Source organism: Tachysurus vachellii, chromosome 10, assembly GCF_030014155.1.
Source record: "Tachysurus vachellii isolate PV-2020 chromosome 10, HZAU_Pvac_v1, whole genome shotgun sequence".
Taxonomy (NCBI): Eukaryota; Metazoa; Chordata; class Actinopteri; order Siluriformes; family Bagridae; genus Tachysurus; species Tachysurus vachellii.
The window spans coordinates 10,687,823-10,712,160 of record NC_083469.1 but is presented as its reverse complement, the minus strand read 5'-3'; the positions used below and the strand labels follow the sequence as shown (position 1 = coordinate 10,712,160).

The 24,338-nt window shown below is 38.4% G+C and overlaps 1 protein-coding gene across 1 annotated transcript in view; it reads left to right on the top strand.

Moving 5' to 3' along the window:
• Window positions 1-24,087, top strand: part of LOC132852262 (G patch domain-containing protein 2-like) — a 29,805-nt gene extending 5,718 nt beyond the window's left edge. Inside the window, 8 exon segments of the mRNA XM_060879357.1 lie at window positions 3,474-3,535; window positions 5,659-5,835; window positions 6,672-6,751; window positions 6,901-6,965; window positions 7,044-7,083; window positions 7,163-7,254; window positions 11,892-11,977; window positions 20,800-24,087. Coding sequence (XP_060735340.1) covers window positions 3,474-3,535; window positions 5,659-5,835; window positions 6,672-6,751; window positions 6,901-6,965; window positions 7,044-7,083; window positions 7,163-7,254; window positions 11,892-11,977; window positions 20,800-20,972 — 775 coding nt within the window. The 3' untranslated portion in view covers window positions 20,973-24,087.
• Window positions 24,088-24,338: the final 251 nt, after the last annotated feature.

The following is a 24,338-nucleotide window of genomic DNA, read 5'->3' as shown; positions in this document are numbered from 1 at the left end:
CATCCTTAAATAGACCGGCTTTGGGCCCAGTGCATGGCGTACCACCTGGTGTTCATTCTGGCCTGCCCAGAAGGCAGACCGCACCTGTAGGTACACAGACCCTCACCAGCACTGCATCTCTGGCACTGAGCGACCTCGCCTTAATTTAGGAGAACCAGCCGACTGTGAATCCGCATCCCTTTAGTTACATTTGACTCTCAGTACGAACTGTCATCATAAAGCATGTGTTTGTATGCAGTGGACTGCTGTCCAGTGTTGTCAGGATAGGCTGCGTATTCACTGCGGACGCTTACCACGATAAAATGGTTACTAAAGATTAATGAATGGATTCATTTAGTTATTTTGGAAAATATATCTAGGACAAAGATTGTGAACTTTTTCAAAACTTATGGACTTATTGTGACAAAAGGGCAGTTATATACTTTTGATGTTTTTAGACAATCACAAACAGTTTAGTTTTTAGTTGCGGATTTGGTAATACGTCTAAAAAGATAGTATAAAAATATATTATCTATTTATGTATTTATTTCTTTTTATTCAGTCAGTCATCAATTTTTTTTCTTTCAGAGACAAGGAGTCCAGATTCATGAGTTACATGTTAGTATAGGATGTGTTATTAACTTTCTGTTCTGTAGCAGCTTTCACTTGTCATTACTTCACAAATTTTGATTTGGGAAAGTAGGCAAGGAGTTCGGGATTGTATTCCAACTTGCCCAAGTTCTTTTTCACAAATCCCTGAGACTAATCCAATTATCTATGTTGAGGGAGGCTGGAAGAAGCCTTTTAATCAGACACTTTTAGAAGAGGGAATGGTGTCAGAATGGGTCTGTGTGTTATCAGCGAAACACCCCTCCTAGTTTTCTGTCTTTGTTCTGGAGTGCAGAATAAGCCAGTGCTCAATGACTTGCCAGTGCGCAGTAATCTCACCCTAAACTGGCCTATTGGTCTCAAGAGGGTGGGATTATATCCTATTGATTACACCCTCTCTGAGAAGTGCATTTTGGGCTCACCTCCCCAGGATGTATGTAGACAGTGAGACAAGAAGAGGAAGAGATTAGCTCATTTAAGGCAAGCTGTTGGTGAGACGTCTTCCTAATGGTCCTGGGCTGTGTGCAGGAATTTTGATGATAAATCAGATGTCAGTATGAGCGTTGTTTGAGCATGTATTATTCATCTTTGTATTTGTTGATGCATAGTTTTACTTAACACAAGGCAAGACAGAGACAGATAAACTGAGTTAAAAGTTCTCCCACTGAAGGTCATGTTAGGGGGGAATGGAGGCTCCTACATGCTGAAAGAAAAATGTTATTTTCAATAATGCATGGCATTAATTAGCTACTACTTAATGGAAACCGTTTCATATTGGCAGCGAGCCTCTCAAGGCAACATCACATTACACCTTTAATAATGTTTAATACTTAATGCCCGGTCCTAATTAATTGTTTATATTGTACCTATCATTCTTCTTCAAAATGAGCACACTTCTTCCTCTTCTTTGCCATTCAAGCACGTCAATAGAGATTCAGTTCCACTTGGATCTCGAAAGATACACTTGTCATTTAAATGTGCTCGTGTCCAAAACAGTTCGAGTTCTTGCACACGTCAGCTGTTTATCGCTCGTGAAACCGTTAAAGATATATAGTAAAGACAGTTGAGAAGTTTTTGTTAATTTACATTTTGAAACTCAAAGCCGCCTGACTTTTCATTTCCCCTTTAATGGAGCACGTTATGAATGAATTAAACAGTCTCTACAATGGTATACGTGTTTCTGGGTGTGACCAGACCAGCATGCTGCCATGAGGGAGAGCAGGTTGTTCTCTCGTTACGAGTCTCGCAATACAAAGGATGAACAGTAACCATCTTTCTCTTGTTGCTGTTGGAAGCACAGCAATGATGCTCATCCTTACTTCCAGTGGCAGCTGAGGAGTTTGTGTGCGTATGTGTGTGGGTGTGTAGACATGCACATGTGTGTGCTTATCCAGGAGTGCTGGGCTAAGCCTGTGCTACTCTCTTGAGACCATGACCCCCCCTCACATCTGCTTCCTGGGTGTGTGAGGGTGCGACAGTGCGGAGGCCATCTGCTTCTAGTGATGCATGGTGTGCCGGTATGCTGGGCCGCCCGGCGCCCAATATGGTGAAGTCCTGCATCAGCAAGTGTGTGACCCACACCAACCTCTCTCCTCATGGTCAAGGTCAACTCTGATCAGGACGTGGCAAACTGCGGAGCAGATGCGTCTGTCAGCTCCTCCCAGGGCTCACGGCTCACCCCCTACGTCTTAGATGATATGGACTGAGAAGAAGCAACTGAGAAAAGTTCTTAAATGTCAGTTTTGGGCTATCAGAATTAATGCTAATATTTATCCTGGTTTTCTATTCATATTTAGGAAAAAAAAGTTTTAGAATAGAAGCATTTTCTAACAGTGCATAGTATTTAGTATAAAAAAAATACAAAGGAGGAAAAAAAGGGTATTTATTCTGAAATGACATGAATGTTAGTTTTATAAAGTCTACAACTGTTTGAAGATTTTATTTAAACAAATGTAATCTGTCTGAAAATAACGCAGAAAATGATTGTAACCGTATCATTAGCAAAATGTACACAATGTTTTGTTTATTGTATTGACAATGTAGATGAGACAAAGAGTATAAAAGATTAAAAAGACTTTACTACAGTTGAGTTAGACTGATTAATGTTAACCTATAAATCTGTCTGCATCACATACACAGTTTGGAGTCTTACATTTCTAGGCCTTACACCAGTGTTCTGGATCCACTGTGGTGCTGCTCACAACAAAGCTTTGATGCTTAGTGGTTGAATGAAAGAATTTGATTGTTGTTGTTATAGTACATGACCACAGAGCTGTAATTGTGTGATCAATGCATCTGCACTGCGTCTGCTTGGTACGGCAGTTCAGTGCCAGTATTCCGAGGCTGGAGTGAATCTGTTTCAGATTTCTGCTGTGTGCCGTTGCTCCAGGCCTCAGTGTCGCTAAGAACAGATGTTGTCCAGTTGTTGCATGAGCCAGAGGCCTGAGGTCCATTCTGTGCATGAGCACTTCTCAGCAGACGGTGAAAGCGGGAGGGGAAAAAAAAATCTGGTGCATTGCTGTCATCCTTAGAAAAGGCTGAGCAGATTAGATTGGAGTTGACAGGGAGGGATATTCAATTAGATTGGGCATGTCACTCAAGAGCTTCGATCCGCAACTGTACCTGCCCCTCCCCAGCGTCTTTGCCTTTTTGATCTCCAAAGCAAGGACCATGTCTGCCACATTTGATCTGATTCCACTTCGTATTATTCCTTTTTTTTTTTTTCTTTAAAGACACTTTTAAGCTGATGTGAAATTCTGAAAATATGGTCTGTCACTGTATATGTGCAGTTTAATGGGTCTGTTAATTAAAAGAGCAGAAAAATGAGAATACTGGGAGGTAAAGTAAAGATTAGATGATAAACCCTGTTCTCTGTTTTCCTGTAGTGAGACAAGCAGCGTGTGCAGCAGTGACCCAGGGCTTTTCACCAATGATGAGGGAAGGCAAGGTAGGAATACTAGTTTTGTGTATATTGTGTATAACTTTTAACTCAGTATATCTTTGCATGAGTATCAGCACTGACAAAACAGACAACGGTTATTTGTTAAGATTAATTGGTTAAATGATGCTCTTTTGAAAGCATTTTTTAATATTTGTTTTGATTTGTATTTGTCTAGTTTTTTGTAATTCTGTAGCTATAATTTGTAGTATTAATGGTATATTAGAAAAACTATAATTGGCAAAAGAAAAATTCAAATCTCTTATTACTGGAACACTAATTGAGGCGCATATTGCCTTCAAACACATGATGATAGTAACTTGTTTGAATGCGTATTGTTTTCCTCTACTTTAAGCAAACCAGCCATACATGAGGAACTGTATGATTACCAAACCAATCATACCAGAAAATGTTCTTTAACATAACAAGGAAAAACAAATAGGATAATGTCGCTGTGTTGCCTGATTGCTGTGGGTGGCACTCACCGCGTGCCCATGCGGTTCTAATGAGAAGTTGTCATGTAGTGCTAATGAGCGCTGAAGGCTTTGCTAATCTCATTAGGTGTGGAGGTGCTAGGCATCCTCTGATTTAACAGTTGTCACTACACCTTGACTGTGAGAGGCATGGCCTTGCTGTGTAGCTGACTGACAGGTCCACAGAGACCACTATATCTGGGTATGTGTGTGTGTGTGTGTGTGTGTGTGTGTGTGTGTGTGTGTGTGTGTGTGTGTGTGTGAGGTGACGTCCCCTTTGCACCTCAGTTATGAACAGGGTTTCAACTAAGCCCTTGTTTGACCCAAGAGCAGCACTGAGGTTGCACTTCACTTAACATCATTTGACACAGAGGGCACATGTAGCTGTAATTGAAATTTTATGAATCTCCTGAAATTATTTGCTGGGTAGAAACATCATTGATATAATTGCAGGCAGGCGAGGACTCGAGAAACTTCACAGTACGTTTCTACAGTATTAAGATCGATGTTTATATGATGTAAACACTCTTCCTAGCAAGCTTATTAAATTCTATGTTTTTTATATATTTATTTTTAAATCTGATTCAGCAGAAGGTGTTGATTAAATACAGTATATATTTAACAGCAGTTCTTTTTCGTAGAGGTTTATATATAATGCAATTAAATTGAATATCTAATATGTGATAATATGCGAACATCCATTCACAGGGATTAGTCTAAGTCTGAAGTCTAATAATAAATGGATTAAAAACATGCTGATATTAAACAACTAAACATGTCTTAACTTAGAAGCTTTCTATTAGGAGCATTTCTGGATGGAGTCTTCATTGTCAGAGGTTTGTGGTCAAGTGTCAGTTTTGTAACAAGCTGAATTTATTTTTGTTCTGTTAACTATAAGAGAAAATGAGTGGCTTTTACACAGCAGTAAATATGTTGGAAATATATAATACAAAAGTGTCATTTTTTAATAAGCAACCACTTTTGGAAGTTGTAGTCTAGTGGATAAGGTGTTGGACTAGTGATCAGAAGGTCAGGAGTTTGAATTCAAGAGCCACCAAGCTGCCACTTTTGGGCCCCTGAGCAAGGCCACTAATCCTCAAATGCCGTAAATAAATAAAAACCAGACAAAAAAATCTTTTCATTATTTTTCTATAACAGCACACTGCTATATTTTATAATGCTGCCACTAATTAACAAATGTTTTTTTTGTCTTCTACAGTTGAACCTAATTGTTTTTTCTGCTACAGTTGAACCTCGTTGTTTTGTCTGCTACAGTTGAACCTAATTGTTTTGTCTGTTACAGTTGAACCTCATTGTTTTGTCTGTTACAGTTGAACCTCATTGTTTTGTCTGCTACAGTTGAACCTATTTGTTTTGTCTGCTACAGTTGAACCTAATTGTTTTGTCTGCTACAGTTGAACCTATTTGTTTTGTCTGCTACAGTTGAACCTATTTGTTTTGTCTGCTACAGTTGAACCTATTTGTTTTGTCTGCTACAGTTGAACCTAATTGTTTTGTCTGCTACAGTTGAACCTATTTGTTTTGTCTGCTACAGTTCAACCTAATTGTTTTGTCTGCTACAGTTGAACCTAATTGTTTTGTCTGCTACAGTTGAACCTATTTGTTTTGTTTGCTACAGTTGAACCTTTTTTTCTGTAGGTGATGATGAACAGAGTGACTGGTTCTTTGAAGGTGAATGTGCACCAGGTATCGGTGTTCAGGGTCTGATCTCCAGCAGAGAGTCAGAAACAGCCCCCAGACCAGCTGCACTCGACGCTATGAGAGAGAAGCATCATTCGGCTACTTTCCTCCACCCAAGCCAGTCCAATCAGAGAGGTAGAGCCAGTGTCCGCTTGTAAGAATGCAAGATAATAACAGTGTCACAATAGTTATCTCAATGAATCATTGTTTTGCAATAAGAGACTGTGATGTCATGGTTATTATCATGGTTCAGGCTTTTGCATGGGGCCCCCTTGTGGTCTGCAGTTTGAGAGATAAGACCAGGGTGACGAGGTGAGGAGAAACAAGCAGGATGTCACATAAGGTTGCATTAGAAATCTAGATGACCATTTTGTGTAAATAAGTTAAATATTTCATGATAGATATGAATTCCGATATGATTTTACTGCATAAACGTATTACAATACAGTGCATAAGTGTGGAGTAAAATATGTGGAGGAGATGCAGTTAAAGGAAAATAATCAGCAAGAAGCTGCATCCTGTTTGAGTTGATTTAGGTCGATTATTTTCCTATAACAGCAAAACCTGTCATGTTTTATTCATCTTCCACCTCCACAATTTGCCAGTGTGAACGTTTTTTCATCGACGTACGACAGACACGTTGTGCTCCTTTCCCCGTGAACGTCACTTCAGATCAAATTACACGCAGAAGCATGCGAAACAATTCGATACTCAGGTTTCCGAGTTTTGTTACTAGCCTTCACCTTCTGATGACGGTGAAGGAAATGCTAGTTTCAGTGGGTAATTCCCTTATTTTTCTTATTTATTCAACAATTATGCTGTAGACATTGGCATCTCTTATCTTTTTTTAGGTTCATTTTAAGAAGGGACATGTAAAAGCAGCATAGCTATGTACAGTATCATTCTTTCTCTCTGTCTCTTCTATCTCATGCCCATCATTTGTCTGAGCATCATAACCGTGTGTGTTGCAGGTTGTCATTCTCGTATAAACCGTTTGCCAGGTGTGACTGCGTGCTGTATTAGGAAAGGCAGAAGGAGATTGCCTGCCAAGGTGAACTGGCATATTATAAACATTATACAAGACCTGCAGTACACATTACTTTTACAGCATGTTAATAAATCCTGACAGCGTCCTGTGGCTCTGAGGTATTGCCATGTTACAATCTTTTACACTGAGCTTGTCTTTTGGGTGTGTTGCAGGATAATAATATTGCTGCTTGTGTGGACAAACTGAAGACCTGCTCACATGATTCCTATCACAGAGAGTAAGATTTTACATTAAAATTGGTGTGTGTCAATTATTTACTTTGGCGCTAAAATAAAATAATATTGACTATTTTCAGGTTTTGGCTGCCCCCCTATGGGAAGCGAGATAGAAGACAGGTATGATTGAAACTCTAGTCTGTTCTATAGTTTTTGAATTGTTGCTCATTTATAGTAATCCTTCTTCTTTTATTTCCAGCTGAAACCTTTGTGTTCATTGTCTATGTATCCTATTGGCATGGGCCCAGACACCCCACATCCAAGATGCTCCATATCTGAATGTAAAAACAGGTGAGATTGTCTGCTTTTCTAGAATTTATTTCTTCACCTTAAGTACATCTCAAAATAAAATAATCACATTTAACAAATGATTCTGTGTTCAAATGTGTTTTTTTTTTTTGGTTTTTTTTGTTTTGTTTTTTTGTCATTACCAGAAAAAATGTCAGGTTGACTTTTATTAGCACTTTTGTCCTGTCAGAGTAAAATAACTGCGCTTTGCTTTCTGTCATTCTGTTTATACTCACTAAACACTCTTTTAAATTATCATTGAGCCAAGTGACAAGGTGAAACGCTATTGTATTTATGCCACTCAGTTCGGCAAAACCTCCCCTCACTGTAGGAAGGATCGAGTTGCTTACCGAATATATAAAAAGATTTTTTGTGTCTCCCGACTGCGCAGGACACAGCATCGAACAGATCTGCTGTCAAAGCTCAATATATTGATGGAGCATTTTTTAGTTAACTTCTCCGAATGAACCGTGCATAGAGTAAAGCAGGGCAAGGGTTAACCGATTTGACCTGCATGAAAGTTTTGCACCAGGGTCAGTTTGTTTTTGATGTGTATAGAATCGCTACAATAGACAAATCCCAAAGGATTGCAGCTCAAACCATGACCTTTTGATCTACAGGCTTGCTGTGCATGACGGGTATCTGATTTGACAACGTTTTGTGCTTTTACATGAATAAAAATGCATGTTCGGCAGTTGTGAAATATATAAAATATTGTAATTATATAGTTAGAAATGTCAAGAATACAGAACTAGCCAGTGGGTTTAAATATAGAAAAAAAAACCCTAATATATGTATTTATTTTCGCTCTTGTGGTGTGTCAAAGGGGAGGCATGCTTAGAGGTAAATACGGGCTCTGAGGGATCTGCGTATTTATTTAGAGTTTAATTGCCTGAAGATCGTTCGACTTCAGTGCATTATGCCTTTGGTGCCTATTTACTGTGCATTCTTAATTCTCTCCCTCGTGCTCTCTCTCTTCCTCTGTCCCTCGCTCTCTCTTGGGCCACTCTAGAAAGCTCTCCTTCTATCCTTGATGAGGGGCAGAAACACAACGGCAATAAAGCAGCCACTCTTCTTAGCGCTGTCTTTCATACTCATTGCCTTTCTTCTCCACCTGAAAGGTTCCTTCAGATTGGAGTTTGAAGCACGTTGAATACTAATTTCTGTCTATTAAAAGGCCCTGGTATCTTTGCCATGCTCTCATTTGAATGCTGTACACAGGGGACGTCTCTTAATTCCTTTATAGAAGAATTCCAGATCCCCTTTACTTCAAAAAGTATAAATCATACTCCCAAATGAATGATGGAGAGAGGAGGTTGATGCCGGGTATCTCTGATGTGTCCCACCCATTAGTAGCAGACGCATTGAGCTCACAAAGCTGCTGGGTTCTGGCCTGTGTGGGTGAGACTTGTCTGTCCTCCTGACCCAGGCCTCCAGCAAAGCTTCGGGCCGCACTATGTACGGCCTCACTTATCTATATGTACAATGCATACACACTAATATATTGCAGCAAATTTTCTCCATGCTGCTACTATATGAAAGTATTCATTTAAGGCATAAGTAAAGAATAAAGCATTATGTGGCATCAGATTATAGGAAAATAATCACCAACATGGTGATGTAATTTTGACCGACGTGAAGCAGAGTCACGGCAAAGATTATTTTCATTCAAAAGCAATTTATGAAGATGTGTCTATTGCTAGTATATTACAACACTCAAACAGTGTTGGGTCTTTTATATATATATATATATATATATATATATATATATATATATATATATATATATATATATATATATATATATATATATTTTTTAATTTATTTAGGTTATTTCCCACATTACATTCCACGGTTCATTCATACTGTATAATCAAGTCTTTTTTGTTCTCTTTGTTGAAGTTGACTGCAATGAAAGTAAGAAACAAAAAAAAAAAACACACACAGCTTCTTTCTAAAACGTAAAGTTAAAACATTACCTGCTACAAAGTGCTGACACTGGAGTCTCCTTCCACCAATGAGAAATAAACATCTCCTTACAGACAATTTCACTGTATCAGCTTTTACACATGATTTCCAAAACTGAATGTGTTTAAAATATTAAATTGTTAAAATATTAGATTTTTTGCCAACTTTTTTTCAATGTTTTTCTTTGTGGCTGTTGGTTGGTGAAAAGCAGGTGGCATTTTACAGGGACAAACATTCACTAATGTATTTATTCTTTTATTTTTTTCTGCTGTCACTTTTTAATGATGTCAGAGATTTAGAAAGTATATTAAATTCAATTATATATTATTAAGGTTCTCAGACTCAGTGCTTGTAAACAGTATTAGTTGATCTTAATTATCCCAAACAACCTGATATTTGTTTCTAATATATCTAATTTCGCCAATCAGTATGCTTAAAAGATATTCCGTGAGCATGATTAGCTCCACCAGATTGTTTTGTATGGGTGAGCTCCAGCTTGTACTTGTCTCTGTAATACCTCACACTGTCACGCAATGTTAAAATGCGTAACTGCGTCCGATCTGCTTCTGGCTCATGCACGTTTTCTCAATAGACTTTATTTATTTCTAAATGACATTCGGCGGCACCAGATAAATCATAGTCCTTCGCCACTCCTCTCGCCCGCTTTTCATTTTAATTGTGAGATCTTGATGTCAGCAGTTAGTATATTGGTGTGAGTGGCCTATTGATTATTGATTTGCGGCCATTGATTGCAATCCCAGAGGACCCTAATCCTTTTTGATTCATTTGAATACCTCTATTCATCTTGAGATCCTCCTTACACCTGGAGTGGCCTGTAGTCTAATGAAAATAGATGGTGGGCCAGAAGCTAGCTGTAGCTCTCACGTCTGTTTGATTTATTATTTTTAATTGATATATCTGTTTAGAGGTGTGGGCAAGCGAATGACAATTGACCCTGGTGTCAGTGTAGTTTCACACCGTGCCTAAGGGACTGGCGAGCACTAAAAATGTTTTGTTTTATTTATTTATTTTTTTGGTCCGTCAGTGTAAGATGACTGTGAAAGTTTACGGATTACATGAATACTTTTTTAAACCCTTTTCTTGAATTCTCTCCTCCAGAACTTATTAGTCCATCAAATTAAAACTTTCTTTCTTACACAGACAGCTTGTGGTTAAAAGCTTGTGGTTTCATGAGACATATTTATCACATGCACACCCCATTCATTTTGTTGCACTTTTAATACAGTGGTGTGCCATAAGTGACTTTATTGAAGCTTACTAGACAGGACTGTGAAGTGTTGGAGAGAATCAAGCTGCACTATGTGTTATGGATTTTGGACATCTATATAAAGTTTATATCTAACCTCATAAATCTGGATTAAAAGTATTTTTGTTTACTCTTTAATAGTTGGACATGACACAGAGGATCTGTAGCCAATGTAGAAATGAAGTGGAGCTGTGAGAGCTTCTTCTGCACTGATCTGTCTCTAAATGAGAGAGATCATGACAGGCAGAGAGAGAGAGAGAGAGAGAGAGAGAGAGACATACCCCCTGTGAAATAGACACAAACGCATCTGGGTATTACGTTTAATACTGGCCATGGCAGCAGCGAGTGAAATAATGTGGTGTTTAAGCGCTCATTGATTTTGGAATTAAAAAGTTAGTTTGCAAAGATTTACTGTGGGGAGTTCAATGGCTGAGCTCTTTATCAGTGCAGCAAATGGCTGGTTATACGCTGTCCGACAAAGCTACGATTGAGGGATCGATAGACGCGTGATTTACTAACTGGGCTACAGCTAATCAATAAGTATAAAAGTAAATGAAATATGCATTACAGAGATTTTATTAGAGGGAGGTAGCAGGCGGAGAATACCGGTCGAGCCATTTATTTTTATACCTATTGATTATACAACATAGAGACTTCTCTCATGCTCTTGCCCCCCCTTCGCTCTGCTCAGGTAGTGTGAGTATCATGTGATTTATGGCTTTTGAGGTCAGGGATTGCACAGGCAGTTAAAAGGTCGCTATCTCAGCACGAGTGAGGTGAGGGGTTTATACGGCTGCCAGGGATGAGCTGCACTCTGGCAGGTATTGTACCTGCACTGCTTTACACAGTGTACATAAAAAGCCACCCCTGACACTGAACTGTCTCTGTCGTAACACTCTTTTTTGAGAATCAAATTTCACAAATAAGAGTATATATCTTGTTTGAGTTTTTCCTCAAAATGTACGCACGCATACACACAGATCAGCTCTTAAAGCATCAGACCCTTCCCCCTAGGCGGTGGAGAGGACCTTGACCTTAACTTTACATTGCAGTAGACACAGGGGGTCTGTAGCCAGGGTAATTTGTTTATCTGTACCCAGCAGCGACAGAGACACACAGCCTGAGCACCTCCTTTGCCTCTACTGATATTTCTGTTAAAACTCCTGCACTACATCTTACTCTTTCCTGCCTTGAACTGCTGCAGTCCCCAGGCTGTTTTTCATTCTTACAAAATGAAGTTACTTTCTGAATAAATCATTTCAGGATATTTGATTCTGAGAGTTTTGTTACTATTCAGTTACTCTTAGGTACTAAAAACTTTATGGGTTGTATGAAATATTCCAAACTGTTAAATTACACTCGATTAATTGAGAGATTTGATATTTCTGTGTTTCTTTTTCGGTAGACAGCGTAGTGCACAACTGGGAGTGATGTGTGGAGGAGACATCAAGAGGAGGAGGAAAGCTGTAGCACTTCCCAATGCCACTTCAGGTATGGCTCACTGTCAGGTCTAAATTATTAGCAAATCCTGCTGCATTAAAATTGTACCACAAAATGGATACGTTTATATTTCTACTTTTAACATCGCTTGGTTTTCAATCTATTTTGTCACTTACATACATTTGGTCAAGTCTGTATCAGTCAACTTATTTTTTTTTTTTAATGAGTAAAAAACGTATTCTTCTAACTTTTTTTTTTTTTTTTTTTGCCATTAAAAGATTGTAGACTTGTCACATAATAACACATAAGATTCCATATCATACCATACATGAGCTGAAGAAATGCTCAGAAAAGGAATTATACCTAGGAAAAAAAACTATATTAACTTAATTATATAATAACTCAAAAATAAAAGACTCTTGCTTCTCATTCAAAAGTTTTCATTGCAATATTAATCTTTTTACTTGACAGTCGACAAGTCAGGGCTTGAAGGTTAAAGGTTGAGAGAAACCTTTACATTTAACAAGGAACCAATGTCAAATGGATTTTTGTAAGTCTGAAAATGATTCTCAGTTCTGCTTATTATTCTGAAGCCATCAAGGACAGTAATAACAATGTAGTCCAGTGCAGTATAGGTCACTCACTTTACCATTACAACGGCTTCCAGGACAACGATGTCCTGTGGGTACAGCTGAAATAATTAATACGATAAATGTCCAGAGCTAAATATGCTAGTTAATCATTTAAATTATTTAAATAATAATACACTTTGATACTCCATTTATTTGAACTGAAATTGTGTTTTAATTGCTTTGCTTTGTATCGAGCAGAGGATTATATGTATATGTACCCGTGGCTTGTCGTTAGTGTAGTTACTTCTGTATTCTCTTAGACAAACTTAGAATATTGCTATGGTGAAATCGTTCAAGCTTTTGTTTAGATTCTTCGTACCATGTTTTTTTCTTTCCCTGCAGCATGTAGGTGTCCATTCACTTTCCTTTATTCATTTAATTCACACTGTTCTTCAACTGTCATGCTGGTCGAACTTACTGCACAGTTGCTTCTTACTTGTATACTCAGTCACAGACAATAGTAAAGGTGTTCCACAAGGCTTTGAACTAGGACCGTTGTATTTATTTTATATAAATTGATTTTATAAAAGCAGTCCCTAAAATATCATTTCACTGTTGAGCCCTTAACTACTATCGATACATAATTTAAGTAAACCTAATTAATTAAATAGGTTTTTATTTAAATTAAATTAAGTTACCCAGGATTGAGAAATTGAGACACTATATTATAAGTACAACACAAACAAAACATTTTGATACTTTTACATTTCTAAGAAGTTGGATTAACACAGGATCAGAGTTTTTAAATTACGTGATGGTCGATACTTATAGACCTCAACCCCCCCCCCCCCCTTTTTTAAATATCCGAGGTTATATAATCAAGTCTAAATAATGGAGGATTAAAATATACTGCTCATGATTATTAACCACTATTACATATGTCATATACTCTCAGTTGATTTAATCAATCCCAGTAGTCATTTTTGGAAACCCCAGCAAACATGTGATTGGAAAATCCCTGACTTTTGCACGTAGACCTAAGAGGAAGAAGACGTGAAGAAGTGAGGATTGGATATGGCACCATCCATGAGCCTTTCATCCTTTTGGGCTGAACCACTTGCCTTTTTTCATTAGACTCATGGTTCCTGGGTCCTTGTGCACTGCTTCACAGGATTGAAATCTGAATTGGTTTGTCCGCCTCTTCCCCAAAATCTCCTCCGCCATCGTCTCTTCTGTGGTGCGCTGTTTGTCATTTAAATAACAAATGCACCCAGTTTTCTGATTTAGTGAGGGGCTCTGGCCTCTGATGTATATTAATATTGCCACACAGTGCACTGTACCAGAGTCCATCATTCATTTGGATAAAAGAGGTGGAATTTAAAAACAGCCACTGCTGTACAGGGATACAGATTGCATCCATTTATTGCACTGAGTGATGGAATGGCCAGCCATTCTGTCCTTCACCTCTCCACGCTACCACGCCGCTTCCCATAAAACTTAAAAAAAGCCTCACCCTTGCCCCTTCATCCTCTCTGTGGGGAGGCAGGCAGAAACCGGGTATTCCTCATTGGCTTTTACTACAAACCTGCAGAAAACGGGATTAACCTCACTCGAGAAGAATTTTACAATTGTTAAAGCACCTTCAAGACACTTTTGCAAAAATCTAATGTCAGTTTTTTTTTCCACATTTGCTAAAAAAACATTTTGCGCTGTATTTACATTCAGAGATTATAAGATGTCTTGTCCTGAGCACTAGGAACCAAAGAACAGTTAGAACATTTTTAAACATTTTTTGACAAATATCACCATTTTAAAGCTTCATCTCTTTTTAGCAGTCATTCCCTTTATTTATTTATTTATTTATTTATTTAGCTCTATCTTTTCATATGCCCTTGCTCTGCAGTGTATGTTTATGTCCTGAATGTAGAGTCTGGAGTGGGTCTGTTGTGATTTATCATGCAGTGGGTGTCATCCAATGTCAGTGTCTGTGGCTGCATCTGCTCTGTATAAATCTTTACTTTGGCGTCTCACAGGGCCAGCTCTCTCTCTCTGCCTGTATTAGAGTCAGCGAGTACAGCGCTCGGAAAGATATTGTCTGTTTGATTGTTGAAATGCCAATTACTTTCTTGCTTTTAATTTGTGTTTGTGCTACCCTACGAATCCCGGCGAGAGATCTAATCAGCCGAGGGCTACAATGTGTGACAGTGTGATTTTCGAGCGTGTGTTAAGCAGTGTTCCTGGGTGACAGGATGAGGTGTCTACCAGGGTTCCTCTGGGTATTGTGCTGCTTGTACCCAGCTGTTGCACAGGCCCCTCTCTTTAGCACTTAGCAGACATTGTGTTGAAGCTAGCTGTGAGAGAACTCATCAGACTGTTTGGATTGGGACGAGCACTCCACTTTGCAGGTCCAAATTGGCTGCCAGAATCACATCTCACTGTCACTAGCCTAACCATACAAATACACTTTTCTCCCAAAGTTCTAAACCACAAGCAGTATACCATTGCTTTGTTATTCCTACTGAACCACAGAACTGCTAAATTCTCCAATCAGATTCATCAGATGTTATAACAGCGTCTTTGTCACTATAGTAGGCAGTAGTGCTGTGATATGTAATTATTACTGATCTGTTGCTATAGTAACAGCTAATTTACACAACATAGTACAACTGCTTTTTAGTAGAGTTTAATTTCTTAATTTCTTCAAGGATATGTTTATGTAACATTTATGGAAGAAGTCTTAAGTTTCATAACTGTGTAACAGAAAGTTAGAGGATGTTGCACTATTGTGTTTTCAAGCTGCGTTTTTTTTTCCTTTAACTTAACACACACACACATACACAAAAAAAATAAAGATTATGGAAAAATGACAGGGATAAAGCTGTTATGATTTAATAGGAACTTCTTTTGTGGAACTATAAACATAACTAAAATATGTTTTATTGTTGATTTAAAATAATCTCATATTAAAAATCTGAGATTAATCTGACTCCTTTCAAGCTAATTTATCTCAAATATTTTTTACATAAAAGACAGTACATGGATTTCATTATGATTTATATATATATATATATATATATATATATATATATATATATATATATATATATATATATATATTTGTGTGTGTGTGTGTGTGTAATTTTCATTGTAAATCGTAATTTTAAATTCTGCTTCATTCTATGACTTAAATCTATGTTTGTATCGGTTGATGTGTCACTAGAGCATCAGGTTGATATCTTAAAAACAGAGAGTCTCATTAACCCACTAGCAAGGGCATACCTCTGTGCTGGAATGCAAAGCACCATGCCAGCTTTCATTTCTATTTTTGGGATACCATTAGAGAGTGTCATCCCTCTCTGTCTGTCTTTCCTGTTCTGCCCTTTCTACCTTTCCTCCGTCTGTCTGCCTTTACCCTTCTCTCTCAATCCCCTATCTCCATGTCTTCCTTTCCTCCTCTCTCTCTCTCTCTCTCTCTCTCTCTCTCTCTCTCTCTCTCTCTCTCTCTCTCTCTCTGTCTCTCTCTCTCTCACACTCACACACGCTCACACACACCCATGGTGACAGATCACTTGCGTCTGAGGCCCTGGTGTTCTTGCCCGGCGGTCCGGCCCCCTCTCATTAATGCCCACACTGGTGCGAGGGCCATATGGCAGCGCAAGACAAATAACGCCAGCCCTCAGCCATCACTTCTGCTGACAGAAATGCAGCCCACCGCACTATTTTGCCCTCATCCGCTCCACTCTGCATGCCTCCTTCTCCTCCTGCGCCCTTCAAAAGCCCACCACTGAGACGCTTAGTGCCTCTTGCCTCTCCTCTTCTCCCCTCTCTTCTCTCTCCTCATCCCTCCACTTTTCTCCTCACCCTCCTCTCCTCCTTTCCCCTCTCCTCTCCTCTCCTCTCCTCTCCTCTCCTCTCCTCCTATCCTACCCTATCCTGTGATTCTTTCTCTTGCTGTTTTCCTCTTTACTCCTCTTGTCTCTCCTTCCCCTCCTTTTATGTCCCTTACATTTCTCCTCTCCCCTTTTTAATCTACTTCTCTTTTTTCCTCTTCTCTTCTTTTCAATTTCCTTCCATCTTTTCCTCTCCTTTTCTTTTCTCTCCTCTCTTCCTCTCCCATGCTAACCTCTCGTGTTCTCCTCTCTACCCTTCTCCAATCTTTTCCCTCTCCTCCTTTTCTGTACCCCACCTCATCCTGTCCTATGTTGTCCTGCCCTAACCTCCATCCTTTCCTTTCTATAATTTTCCTCCTCTTTCACCACGTCTTCCACCTAAAGTCTTCATGAATGGAGCAGTTTGGTCCAGTGTAAATCGTGAAAAGCACTTTGCTTGTATGTTGGCTCACAATCATTCATAAAGCCATTATGAATCCCTGTGATGGTTGGCACACATCGAGCAGGTCTAGTAATAAATACTAGCTTTAACACCTGCACAAGGACATTAAAAAAAAAAAATTCAGTCAGAACTTCTGCTGTTTATTCTGATCACAGGGTAGTCCTTTATTCTTAAATGCGTCAGCATGGACAAGTGCTTGAATTTGGGTGAAAGTCTTATCATCATGCATTAAACAGTTGTCCTCAAAAGTTTGCATACCTTGGGAGAATTTGCAAGATGTGTACCATTTTTTTTTAAGAAAACATGAGTGAGGAGGCAAAACAATTTTATTTGATTACGTATATGACTCGGGTTAATATGTAAGGCATAACAGAATGGCACAATCTCTAAACAAAACATAACAAAAAGAAAATAAGGACATGCTTTAATCCCCATTTAAGTTTTTGCATACATTTAGTTCTTAATATCATGTATTGCCCCCTTTAGCATAATGGTAGCATGCAGTCTTTTGTAATAATTGCACATGAGGTCCTGAATTCTCTCAGGTGGTATAGCTGCCCATTCTTCTTGGCAAAATGCTTCCAGTTCCTGTAAATCTTTTGGTTGCATTTTTGAGATATTCTCAAATGGCTCAATGATCTTGAGGTCAGGAGACTGTGATGGTCTCCAGAACCTTCATCTTTTTCTGTTGTAGCCATTTAGGGTCAACCTTGTCTGGTGCTTTGGATCATGTTGGAACATCTGAGTATCCCATGTGCAGCTTTTGTGCTGTAGAACGCAAATTGTCTGCCAGTATTTTCTGATAACATGCAGTATTCATCTTAACATCAATTTTTACTAACATCCTTGTGCCACTGGAGCTCACCCAGCCCTAAGTCATAAGAGATCCACCACAATACTTTACAGTGGGGATGGTGTATGTAGGCCTTGTTGACTCCTTGCCAAACATAGTGTTTATTGTTGTGACTATAAAGTTAATTTTGGTCTCAACAACAAGTTGTGAGGCTTGTCTAGGTGCGGTCTGGCGTACTGAAGGCGGGCCTTTTTGTGGCATGGGCGCAGTAACGGCTTTCGACAGGCAACTCGACCATGCATGACTCGGTCATTTGTGTTCAAGTACCTCCTTATTGTGCTCCTTGAAACAACACCACCAGCCAGTATTTCTCTTGAAATTGTTTGAGGGCTTTTCTTTGCGTCTTGAACAATTCTTCTGGCAGTAGTGGGTGAAATCTTTCTTGGTCTACCTGAATGTGGCTTAGTATCAACAGACCCTCTTGTTTTCCACCTCAGAATTTGAACAGCACTGACTGGCATTTTCAAGTGTTGAAATATCTTTTTATATCCTTTCCTGCTTTACAAAGATCAACTACCTATTACACAGGTGTCTTTTGTCTTCCCCATGCTGCAGTATCCAGCCAAGTCAGTGCATCACCTCATGAGCAGAGAAACTCACTATTTATTCACAGACACTAATTACAATTACAAGTCACAGCTGTGATAGCCATTTAAACCTCTATGTGTCAACATGTGTGTTTATAATGTGGACAAACTTTTGATCAGTTGTATAGGTGATTTCTATCCATGTGATAATTAATGACTTCACCTGACCACTATCCTTAAATAAGAAATAATACTTTTAGTCAGTCATATTTTCCAAGTAAACGGCAATGTTTAACAATTTGTTTAAAGAATTTAGAGACAGTCCATAGTAATGAAATGACACGTTTACTGTTAACCATTTGTTAAACTTTATTACGGCATCGATTTTATGAACGTTCATCGGAAAGAGCAGCCAGGGGCTTCTAACACTGCAACAGCATCAAGTAGTTTTCCATTTACCAAATCTGTCATCCTCTTCGCTTTCTAGTGGATGTTGCTTTGCTATATACAGAAAGCCAACAAAGGGCTAATCATTAAATAGCCATTCAGTCCTATTCATTTAAGTGCATGAATCAGGAGCCTCATTACTGTCAATGTGTAATTAGCTGATTAATAAACATTGGAAGGGCAGGACTGCAGGAAGCGGTTGAAAAATAATTGTTTTTTGAGAGGCTGAACACAAGGAGCCATTAAGACATTCAAATGCTTTCATTCCTGCTGAATCATTACGTTACAAATCCAAGCGCTCATGCAGCAGGAATCATAGCACTGCTGTTTGTCGATACAAATCTATTAAAAAATAGATTACTAACAAAATCCAAATATTTAAATTTCCATAGCAAGGCCTGGGATACTATGAAGTTCTAATGACTATCCAAATTTAACAATCTTGACCTTTTCATAAATATTTGAGGGTCAGCAGTTTCTCATGGTCCTGTGATTAAGTGTTTGGCTTTGTTTTGGTCAAACACAGCTTACGGTTAGCCATCATTCCCTCCAGAAATTTTAATCAATGATCCGGCCTTCCTTACCGTGCTGGCTCAGTTTGGAGGGGAAGTCATCTGGAAAGAGGCACAGTCAGATATAATGGGTACTAGCAAAAGCACATGTTAGTGACGGCTGTATTGCTTAATCCTGTAAGACAGCCCAGAGCCACAATGTCAGTTTTAGTTCCCACTTTCCTCGTCTAACACAGGAGCTCATCTCAAAATGGCTGTGTAACATGAACAAACTTCTGAAGTGACCAACATAGACAGGACACTCTAAATGATGTTTTGTGCCGGGAATGATAAGGTTGCGCATTTTGGTTGTTGTGGAATGATAAATGTTGCATGTATGTAATATTTGAATTCTGGGAAAGATAAGCTATCCATTACGTCTTTGAAAATAAAGTATGGAGATTAGTAGTTGTGTTTTAACCTGTTTTACCTCAGGTCCATTTCCCCCTTTTACCTGGGAATTCTTTTTCCAGTTACACCTCCAAGTCATATTCCCCCATCTTTTGTTTAGAATAGTGTAGCAATACCAACTTCCCAAAAATTGAGCTAGAAAAAATTCCAAAACATTCTCCTGAGCTCAGCACTTGCTGGAAACAAATAACAGCTATTGTGAGATTTTAATGAATACCTATGGCAATGCTATTTCACATAACAAATAATAATTATGGTCAGAAGTATGTGGACACCTGACCATCACAACCATATGTCAGCTTCCATAAACCGTTGCACCCAAGTTTGGAATGCTGTGACGTTACTATGTCCAAAATGCCAGTGTGCTGTTCAATGAGAGTTCCATGAAGACATGGCCAAGTTTGGGGTGGAAGATAAAGTATACACCAGAAGCTACATACTGTATATACATAGCTATGCAGTTGCTTTTCATGACTTTATAACCAAAACAACATAGAAATTGTCACAGAAATACACAAAATACAAAATATAGCAGCCTTTATGGCATGAAGCTGTAATGTACACGGAACAGAGCGGACCCAAATGCAGGATAGCATAAATAAACAGGGTTTAATAACAGAAAACACGAAACATCACGCAGACCAGAAACAGGACATAACCACAGTAGATGTTATGCACAGTTAATGCACAGTTAAATACAAAAAGACAATGACACAATAAGGATCAGGTGTGACGACAGGGAGGAGCAGACGAAGGCGGGGCAGACACGTGACGAGAAACGTAAACGGATGCACGTGGCCAAAGTCCGGGCTGAGTCCTAACAGAAGCCAACTGATGAACCCTAAAATGTATATTTTAGCAATTTTAATTATTTATATATACTATTATTATTGATATATGGCAAATCTTGTTTAGATTTATATAGCTTTATGTCAGCAAAGAGGGGCTTATGAAAGCGACTTGTATAAACACTACCTTTAAGTAATATGGTAAAACCTGTAGTATGGTTGGAAAAACACCCTCGGGTCCATTTACGGTTATTGATTTTCTTTTAGTATAAAGTTGATTCCTTATGTGGTGCTGCACTTAGTTTCCATTATATAGTTAAAGTTATAAACCTTCCAAAAAAAATGAGAAAATGCTAATTCTTAGATGTCAGTGATATTTTTTCTATTCACAGTCTACCTCCCGTTCCATAAGGAGGCCAGACGAGAAGAGGCCAACCAATGCTACGAGTTGGCTTTTCCTCCTGGAGGAGAATGTGCTCACCCCTTGCCATCCACTTCACACACACCTGACTTCATCAAACCAGGGACTTCATTCAGCAGCCAGAGGGAACATGAGGATGACTGACACACGCTCTCACATCGGCTGCCCTCATCATGGGCACAGCTGCTCAGGATGGAAAACGTAGTCTAGCACACAGAGAATACTGAGGTGAACAGAAAGAACTCTCTGTGACAAAACTTTCTCGATTAAGTCTTTCTCCAACCAAGACACCACCTTACAGACAAAAATGCTAATGAGTCAATTGGGTCAATATGTAAGCCCAAGGCAGCTAACCCACCAGTTATCACCCCATTCATACTGATTCAGACTGGGACTGGATTTCCAATTGTGGCTATAGAAACATCCACTGGGTTCAATATTTAAAACTTTGTTGTGTGTTGGTATGCATGTTAAAGAAGTAGCTCATTGTGTAGTATCACTAAAGTCAGATACGTCACGCCGATGCAACGTACACACGATCGACCATTGGAAGTGAAAACACCCAGGTCCCATATTAACATGGATATGAAACGCTAGAGTGCTCTAAAAACACTCATTAGCACAACAGAGCGAGTGTGCGTTCTTGCACCCTCCGGGGGCCTTCACTCCCTGCTTCACAGTCCACATTCAAATGTTCTCACATAAAAGTTTGGTGCAGCACAGTGCTGCTTAAACATGCATTTTAATTTGAAGTTATTGTTTCAATTGGTGTGGTGATGAGTCATAATGTTTAACACAGTTCAGGCTCAGTGTGAATCGGGAATGTGATGATGGCATGTCTCTATTATTATTATTATTATTATTATTATTATTATTATTATTATTATTATTATGGGCACGAATTACTGTAAAAATATTTTATGGTTCTTCTGAGAATCCTTCATATGCTTGTGCATTTGCTATTGGAATTGAATACCTGTAGCTTTCTGGAAACATTTCCTCTTTAGCAATCAGTATAATGAGACTGCTTTTTGCTTCTGTTGACATTTATAAATGGACTAGCATGGCTGTGTAGACAGCTGTGGGAACTGTAGTGTCCCTTTTTCACTGCGCTCTTCATCCATATGACCAGCTGCCTTGAATTGACAGAACACTTGCTGTATTTCCTTATCACGTTTTTGTCAATCATCAAAGCTATTGCCTCAACTGCCTGTAATTAGTTGTTACCATGACAACATTACCTCATGAGCCCCTCCTCCCATTATGTGTGTGCGGCCTGAAATGAGTTTCTTTGGCGGGGCAGAAAGTGGGTGTAGGGGGGGACAACACGACACGTGCACCCAGTCAATCATCTCAGCTACAGTTAAGGAATCCAGTGGGCTGATGCTCCTCATATTTCATCCTTGGTAAAGATTACCTGTCGGCCCCAGAGGAGATGTATTGATCTGTTTTCCTTTTTTTCTGCCAGCAATCACCTGACAAAGGCACCTAGGAGTGCAGAAGTGAGTGATGCCCGTTCAGGTCTCCACCCACTGTGGTATATTTTGGCCGGGTGGAGCGTTGCAGAGTATTGGGGGGGTGCCAACTTACATCTGAAGATAATACCAGCATAAACCCTGCATGACCAACAGTCTGAGACCGTTTAAGTATTTTACTTAAAAAAATAAATAAAAAAATAAAAATTAGCTTCTGTTACTCAACAGTAGGCTGCAGTGACATAAACAGGAATGCAATTCAGGGGAGGTTGTGAAAATATGCTACCTAAGTATAGGACGGTGGCTAAATAAAATCGCTCCATGTTTATTAAATGAAATTAAATAAATGCAATGCCCTGTTGCATTTTAGTTGGATTGTAGGTTAGTATTTTGTCATTTTATTGGTAGTCAGTAATATATGATTAAACAAACTAAGGGATGCATTTAACACCTGAGGCGGTTAAACATGGAGGAATCATAATGATGACTCCTTTGACCTTTCATCAACACCACTATAATACAATTAAATCATATTTCAAGTAGACAGGAATAATGAAGAAAAAAAAACAAGTCTGTATCTGATTTGATCTGACATGGAGGTTGGAGTTTGTAGAGGATGGGTTTAAAAAAAAGTATGTGGAAATGAAACAAGTCTAAGTAGTTACTCCTTCTGGTCCATAAATGGCACAGTGTTCAGCCTGAGTCCTGTAGATGATGAAATATCATACTTTATTACAGCATTTAAAAAAAAAAAAAAACAACGTAAAACTCTTCCTATTGTGTAAACTTTTCTAAGGATTTTCTGTAGTAAATGACGATAGTACCATTATTAATTAAAAATGTTAATAACTGTTGCATGTCCTGCTATGAATGTATTGTATAGCAGTGTATACAAGGCTGTACTGTATTAAATATACACGTTAAATGCTTGCTCATTTGGAAACCCTGCAACTGCTTTGAAATTCTTCAAGCCATCTTTACTGTCAACTTTCAGGTAAATATTTCACAGGTCATGTTAACAGTATAAGACAGTGGTCATATATTGAGAATAATAAGAATGCAAAATTACGAATGGAAATGAATTATATATAATATATATATATATATATATATATATATATATATATATATATATATATATATATATATATATATATATATACATACACACTTGGGCTGTAGTCAGAGTTGAGTTACTTATGTTTAATAAAGTTTTAACAACCAAATTTTTTTTTTCAATATTGAGATGTAATGCAGACTTAAGCGTTATTCACAAGTGATGTGAGAGTTTGAGTAAACAGTTAGTTCGGCCCCAAGATCTGACAATATGATATAATCACAATATATCATGGTATAATTTATGTTTTGGGTTGTAAATACACAGAGCAAATTATGACATGCAAATAATAAATACATCATAATGACAACATAAAAATGACTTAATGACATGTAGAACTCTGAGTCCACAAATTCCCCTGTGTAAATATCCACGTAACTGTTGGACATAAATTGCTGACTCTGAATACGGCCCTTATGGTATAAACATTTCTGTTATCGATGAACTGTGCGGCACACATGAGTGAATCTAGTCAGTGTCATCTGGGCAGCTGTTTCTTTCTATATTTCTAGATAATATGTTACTACAGTATATGTGTATTATGAATGAGAAAGCATGCATATAAATCTCAGTGCTCTTGTCATTGTATATCAGTGAGCGCTTATCTGTAGATTCTGAATGAATTGAAGGATTGCCATGAAAAAATAAAAGCTCTGATATGTGACAACTGTATTTTGTTTTAACCAGTCATTCTGAAACGTTGTCCATTATCTCATATAGTATATATTTATTTAGCTGCAGCGTATTTTTCACTTATTTTGTATTTGTGTCAGACATTTGAAAGAGTCCCAGTATGATGTGGTCTTGCTGGATCTGAACTGTGAGGTGTTTCAGAAATACAGTACATATGAACTATGAGTCCATACATGTGATGTCAGATCACTTGGTGCTCTACAGTGCATGCTTCTGTTATAAGAT